The sequence below is a fragment of the Colobus angolensis genome, unplaced genomic scaffold (genome assembly GCF_000951035.1).
Source record: "Colobus angolensis palliatus isolate OR3802 unplaced genomic scaffold, Cang.pa_1.0 Scaffold12, whole genome shotgun sequence".
NCBI lineage: Eukaryota > Metazoa > Chordata > Mammalia > Primates > Cercopithecidae > Colobus > Colobus angolensis.
This window is the reverse complement of record NW_012113141.1, coordinates 1306965-1314546: the sequence shown is the minus strand read 5'-3', so window position 1 is coordinate 1314546 and position 7582 is coordinate 1306965. Positions and strand designations below refer to the sequence as shown.

At 39.5% G+C, this 7582-nt stretch overlaps 1 protein-coding gene across 2 annotated transcripts in view; it reads left to right on the top strand.

The window, feature by feature from the left end:
• Positions 1 to 7582, top strand: part of RUFY2 (RUN and FYVE domain containing 2) — a 60377-nt gene that overhangs the window by 13904 nt on the left and 38891 nt on the right. For both annotated transcript variants that reach the window (XM_011927046.1, XM_011927040.1), the window contains exons 8-10: positions 4979 to 5048; positions 6689 to 6790; positions 6927 to 7043. In XM_011927046.1, coding sequence (XP_011782436.1) covers positions 4979 to 5048; positions 6689 to 6790; positions 6927 to 7043 — 289 coding nt within the window. The remainder of the gene's footprint in view (positions 1 to 4978; positions 5049 to 6688; positions 6791 to 6926; positions 7044 to 7582) is intronic.

Sequence of the window (7582 nt, the reverse complement as noted above, 5' to 3'; positions counted from 1 at the left end):
AAAAAAAAAAAAAAAAATTATTATTAGCCTGTCATGGTGATGCATGTCTGTAGTCCTAGCCACTTTGAGGCTGAGGCGAGAGGATCACCTGAGCCCAGGAGTTTGAGATCAGCCTGGGCAACATAATGAGACCCCCATCTCTTAAAAAGCAATTATTATTAATAACATATTTCACACTCTTTTTTTTTGGCACTGTATACAAAATCCAATATGTATTTTACCCTTACAGCACATTTCAATTTGGACTAGCCACATTTTAAGTGTTTAGTAGCCACATGTGGCTCATGGCGGCCATACTGGACAGCACAGGTATAGTGAGTAATATGTGCTATCTAATTAGAAATGAACTGTTCTCATTAATTACATTTAATAATTAGTAAAATATCTTTCTCTGGGTGATAGGATTATGAATAATTTTTATTTTATTCTTTGTATTTTTCTGTATTTTCTGAGTACTACTCAATGAATATGTATTATAATCAGAAACTACAATTAAACATTTTCCCATTTTAGGACAAGAAACAAATAAGCTGTGACTCTTGCTTTTTCTCTAAAATTGTAGAAATAGGAAAGACTTCATATCGATCTTTTTTAAATGGAGTTTTAATAGAAATCATAGGAAATACACGTATATTTTGTAATTTGTGTTTCGGAGATTGCATTTCTTTTTTTTTTTTTTTTTTTGAGACGAAGTCTTGCTCTGTCGCCCAGGATGGGGTGCAGTGGCCGGATCTCAGCTCACTGCAAGCTCCGCCTCCCGAGTTCACGCCATTCTCCTGCCTCAGCCTCCCAAGTAGCTGGGACTACAGGCGCCGTCACCTCACCCGGCTAGTTTTTTTGTATTTTTAGTAGAGACGGGGTTTCACCGTGTTAGCCAGGATGGTCTCGATCTCCTGACCTCGTGATCCGCCCGCCTTGGCCTCCCAAAGTGCTGGGATTACAGGCTTGAGCCACCGCGCCCAGCCTCTGAGATTGTATTTCTAAATGCAAACTTGTAGTTGCTTAATTATGTTAAAACTTCTAATCATTTTTTGGTAACAGGTAATATTAATATATTCATATGGCTCAAACTTCAAAAGGCACAAAAGGAACATAAAACAAAAGTCTCCCTCTCCTTGATCTTCATCCATCTAATTTCCCTCTTCACAAGTAATTAATATATTAAGTTCTTGTGTATACAGAGATACTTTATGCTCATAGCAATAATATGTATATATATTCTCATATCTCTTCCCCCTCCCTCTTCTTGCATATTAGGTAGCACACTTTCACACTACTCTATACCTTACTATTTTCACTTAACTTTTTTTTTTGAGACAAAATCTCTTTGTGTTGTCCCTGGCTTGGGTGCAGTGGTGCAGTCTCAGCTCGCTGCAACCTCCACCTTACTGGGCTTAAGCAATCCGCCCACCTGGGCCTCCCAAAGTTCTGGGATTACAGGTGTGAGCCACCATGCCTGGCCAACAATTTATCTTGGGGTTATTCCACTCAGTTCCAAATAATTTTCTTTTTTTTTTTGAGACAGAGTTTCGCTCTTTCACCCAGGCTGGAGTGCAGTGGCGTGATCTCGGCTCACTGCAACCTCCACCTTCCAGTTTCACGTGATTCTTCTGCCTCAGGCTCCCGAGTAGGTGGGATTACAGGTACCCGCCACCGTGCCTGGCTAATTTTTGTATGTTTAGTAGAGATGGGGTTTCACCATATTGGCCAGGCTGATCTTGAACTCCTAACCTCGTGATCCACCCGCCTTGGCCTCCCAAAGTGCTGGGATTACAGCGTGAGCCACCGCTGCCGATCCAGTTCAAAAGAATTTTCTCATTCTCCGTTGTTTAAATCATGTGTGTTAATCAGTTACAGCAATACTGGTGTCTGACTTTTGTATACCTTATGTTTTATAAATGTTTCATTGCACCTGGAGCAGTGGCCCATGCTGTAATCCAGCATGTTAGGAGGCTGAGATGGGAGGATCACTTGAGCTCAGGAGTCTGAGACTAGCCTGGGCAACATGGTGAGACCTTGTCTCTATACACTGAAAACAGTACAAAAAATTAGCTCGTCATGGTGTTGTGTGCCTGTAGTGTCAGCTACTCAGGAGGCTGAGGTGGGAAGATCACTTGAACTTTAGAGGTTGAGGCTATACTGAGCTGAGATTGTGCCATTGCACTCCAGCCTGGGTGACAGATGAGACCCTGTTTCAAAATAAATAAATAAATAAAAATAAAAGTGTTTCATTGCTTTTTCTTTTTCTTTTTTTTTTTTTGAAACAGGGTTCTCACTCTGTCAACGCAGGCTGGAGTGCAGTGGCCTGATCTTGGCTCACTGCAACCTCTGCCTCCAGGCTCAAGCGATCCTCCTGCCTCAGCCTACCAAGTAGCTGGGAGCACAGGCTCGCTCCAGGACACCCAGCTAATTTTTTGGATTTTTGATAGAGCTGGAGCTTCACCATGTTGCCCAGGCGGGTTCAAACTTCTGAGCTAGACCATCTGCCCACTGTGGTCTCCTAAAATGCTGATATTACAGATGTGAGCCACTGCTCCCGGCCTTTCATTGTTTTTCTAATAAAGAGTAGTTATTGTACATTTAGACTATTTTAAAAGTATAGAAAACATATAGAAAAAAGTAGAATTCACTTTTTTACGGAGTCTTAGTCTTGTCGCCCAGGCTGGAATGCAATGGCGCGATCTCAGCTCATTGCAACCTCCACCTTCCAGGTTCAAGCAATTCTCCTGCCTCAGCCTTCCAAGTAGCTGGGATTACAGACATGCACCACCACACTGGGCTAATTTTTGTAATTTTAGTAGAAACGGGGTTTCACCATGTTGGTCAGGCTGGTCTCAAACTCCTGAGCTTGTGATCCACCAGCCTCAACCTCCTAAAGTGCTGGGATTACATGTGTGAGCCACCGTGCCTGGCCTGAATTCACCTATTATTCCTCACTCAAAACTACTATTGAGAGTTTGTTTTCAAAGTGCTTTTATTGATGATTATTGTATCCTCACATAAAGGCAGGGTGAATATTATTGTCCAATTTTGTAGAAAAGAAACTGAAGCTCAGGAAGGTTTTGCAACTTTCTTTTATTATTATTATTATTTTTTGAGATGGAGTCTTCCCCTGTCACCCAGGCTGGAGTGCAATGGTGCGATCTCAGTTCACTGCAACTTCGGCCTCCTGGGTTCAAGCGATTCTCCTGCCTCAGCCTCCCGAGTAGCTGGGATTACAGGCGCGTGCCACCATGCACAGCTAATTTTTGTATTTTTAGTAGAGAGGGAGTTTCATTATGTTGGCCAGGCTGGTTTTGAATTCCTGACCTCGTGATCTGCCCGCCTTGGTCTCCCAAAGTGCTGGGATTATGGGTGTGAGCCACTGTGCCTGGCCAGTTTTACAACTTTCAAGGTGACACAATTAGGAAGTAGAAAAGCAGGGCCCTTAGTCTTACGTCTCCTAGACCTGTGTTTGTCTGTTGTACCATCAGGACATCCTAGTGCTATTTGTGAAAAACTCAAGTTGTCTACCTAAGAATGATTATGTCTTAAAAATGATTTAATATGATTGGGAAAACATTTTTCTTGTTTCACTAGTAAAATTAAAATACCAATACTTGTTTCTGAGGCTGGTGTAAAATTTATTGTATCTATTATTGATTTTGCTGAAACATATTATATATAGAATGTTACATTTTATTAGAGAAGGTTTTGAGATGGTAGTATCAAGCAGGCCTTGGACAACATTCTTGTTTTTTTGAGATGGAGTTTTGTCCTTGTTGTCCAGGCTGGATTACAGTGGTGTGATCTCAGCTCACTGCAACCTCTGCCTCCCAGGTTCAAGTGATTCTCCTGCCTCAGCCTCCCAAGTAGCTGGGATTACAGGCTCCTGCCACCACACTTGGCTAATTTTTGTATTTTTAGTAGAGACGGGGTTTTACCACGTTGGCCAGGCTGGTCTCCAACTCCCGACTTCAGGCGATCCACTTGCCTCAGCCTCCCAAAGTGCTGAGATTACAGGTGTGAGCTACCACGCCTGGCCAACATTCTTAATAAAATGTACAATAATGTCCAGTCTTGATTCATTTAAACAAAAATGCAAGAAACAAGTGTGTTCATCTGGCATAATCTGACATTCGACTATTTCCTTTGAAAGACAGCGTGTTTAGCTGCCAGATACTTGTTACTAAGAACCTGATGCTGGGTATCTCATCTTCATATTTCTCAAACCATGGTTGACTTTGGACATCTCTAAGTTCTCATGAAAATTGATAGGGGAAACAAAATGGAGCTTGAATTAAAGACCATTGTTTATATGCTTCATCAAACCACATAATTATAAAGTAGACATTTAAAGTTCATCCTTTTAAATATAATTTTAACAATACTTAGTAATCTTTGTGTGAAATTTTTATTCCCAAATATTTTCAGTTAAATTTAAGAAGGACCCTAAGAAGACAATGTAAAAAAATGAGTAGGCCGGGTGCTGTTGCTCATGCCTGTAATCCCAGCACTTTGGGAGGCTGAGGTGGGTGGGTCACGAGGTTAGGAGTTCGAGAACAGCCTGACCAACATGGTGAAACCCTGTCTCTACTAAAAATACAAAAATTAGCCAGGCATGGTGGCATACGCCTGTCAACCCATAGGCTGAGGCAGAAGAATTGTTTGAACCCGGGAGGCGGAGGTTGCAGTGAACCGAGATTGTGCCACTGCACTCCAGACTGGGCAACAGAGCGAGACTCCGTCTCAAAAAAAAAAAAAAAAAAGAATCAGTAGCACCAAATGGAATTTTAATAGAAATATTATTTTGCTACACTCTTTATTGCCCTCCTAGCTAAATCAAGTTATCCAAGTTAATGAAATTTTCCACACCCAGAAATGTGGACAGGGCAGTTGGTGCCTGTCAGTAAACATAGTAAGTCTAGGATAACGTATTTTTTCGTGCTTTTTTGAGTTTGTGTGATTTTGAATGAGTTTTTTTCTTTCTTAATTTCAGCAGCACAGTCAGCAGCCTCCATTCAAGAGTTGATTCATTAGAAAAGTCAAATACTAAGCTGATTGAAGAGGTATTGTCTAATGGATAAATGTATTTCATGGAACTAGTGTTTGTGATCTTTTTCCATTTTAAGTATGAGTGCATTAAACATACACACACGCGAACATACACTCATCATTATGATGTGATACTTGTAATACAGTGGTAACTGATGATTATAAGTTCTAGAGAAACTGTATATTCTTAGGCAAATCCTCAGTTATAAGAATCTGTGAGATACTACATTCGAAATACTCAACTTCTAAAAATGAGCCTCAGAGATGAAACTCACAGAAACTCTTCAGTAGATAAGCTGTGATGTTAATTTTAAAATCTGGATGACCTATATTTACCTAGTGTAATCACCTATAGTTAGAAATTCTTGTTAAGTGCAGTAAACCACCATGGCACATGTAACCTGTATAACAAACCTGCACGTTCTGCTCATGTATCCCAGAACTTAAAGTATAGTACAAAAAAATAATAATGCACATTAAAAAAAAGAAATTCTTATTAAAATGATACTGTCCCTCTGTTCCACTGTTCCACTAGTCAGATTACTTTTCTTCACAGGCATCATTGCATGATCATGGCGACCTTTTTTCCACCATCCCATGTGTAAAACTCATCCCATATGCTCTGGTTTCTTATGTTGTGAAAGTAGCTATCTGGCGATCCCAGAGTGCATTTGAAGCAGACCCAGAAATTTATCTCAGCTCTCTTTTTTGTAGAGTTGCTTCTAGGTGTGTTGTTTGTTTTTTTTTTAATCTATTAAACCAAAGAATTATTACTTAACATATTTTCAGAAATATTTAGGCTTCTGTTATTTATATTGTGAACCCTATTTTCCATGTTAATTAATATTCTCATTTCTTTTAAAATTGGCCCAATTTTTCCAAACCAAGGAACACATGATAACTTACATGACTGCAGTTAAGAATGCATCTTTGTTTTGATGGTTGGGCTCCTGATCGGGACCATTATAGAGCTGCTCACTAGTTTGTGCCTCTTATTGAGGACTGTGAAGTTCAGGTTGATCCCTGATAAAGTGTTCAGAAATGTGTTAATTGCAAACCATCGTTAGGGAATGGTCTCTGCTTTGCTTTCATAGAATCTCTCCATTCTGGGCCTCAGAGTCCCACCACTTAATCATTCATGTTTAACTCATGGTGAGAATTGTCTCTTGTTTGTCGTAGCCACTTAAGTTTCTGTTACAAGTCCAGATTTCATGGGGTGTCCTACTCAGTTACCACAAATGTCTGTATTACATTTTTCAGTGACAGCACAACCTCCTTTCCTTATACGTGTTTTTATCTTTACACAAGTCTTTAAAGCTTTTGTTATTTAATGCATAATTCTCTATTTGTTTACTCAGAAACTTTGTATTCTGGACATACTGTAAATCATACAGTAAGCATAATATGTTTATTATAAGCATCAGCTATAAAAGAAAATAGGAATAGTTCAAAAGGAAATAAGAGTTTAATTTTTAAAATTGGTATCTTGGGATAATGGTGAGCATATTATTCTTATGAACGTTTCTTTAAATGTGACAGACCTTTTGCTAGTTGTGAGATTTTATTTTCTGTTGTTTATGGCCATGCACATAACCTGGAAAGCAAGTATAAGGGTGTTTAAAATCTTTTTTCTTGCCCGTTTCATAATTTTTAGTTAGCAATAGCAAAGAATAACATCATTAAACTCCAAGAAGAAAATCATCAATTACGAAGTGAAAATAAATTGATTTTAATGAAAACACAGCAGCACCTAGAGGTAAGTATAGACTGCTTTCAAGCAGACAATCTCATGTCAGAAATTACTATTTTTAGGGACTTTTGCATGAAGTACGTATTTCTGTGCTGTATTAATAGTAGTGATTATAGAATGAAAAATTTTGTTTTCTTCCTAGGTTACCAAAGTAGATGTGGAAACTGAGCTTCAAACATATAAGCATTCTCGTCAGGGGCTAGATGAAATGTACAATGAAGCCAGAAGGCAGCTTCGAGATGAATCTCAGTTACGACAAGTAGGTTATATTAAAAATTATATTAGCAAAATCATCCTGGGAGTAATTTACTGTCTAGCAAACACCATTTAAAATCTCTTTCAGCCTTACCCTTTTTGGTGTGGTATATAGCAAGTTCACCCCTTAATCTTCTCAAATTTTCTAAGCTTCCACTATATCAATGTTTTGTTGTTGTTTTGAGACAGAGTCTCACTCTGTCCCCCAGGCTGGAGTGCAGTGGTGCGATCTTGGCTCACTGTAGCCTCTGCCTCCTGGGTTCAAGTGATTCTTGTACTTCAGCCTCTCAAGTAACTGGGACTACAAGGCATGTGCCACCACGCCCGGCTAATTTTTGTATTTTTTGTAGAGACAGGATTTCACCATGTTGGCCAGGCTGGTCTCGCACTCCTGGTCTCAAGTGATCTGCCTGCCCTGGCTTCCCAAAGTGTTGGAATTATAGGCATGAGCCACTGTGCCTGACCTGTATCAGTGTTTTTTAAACTGTAAGTTACAATATGATTGTGAATGAATGGGTTGTGACCAACATTATAGTAAATGAA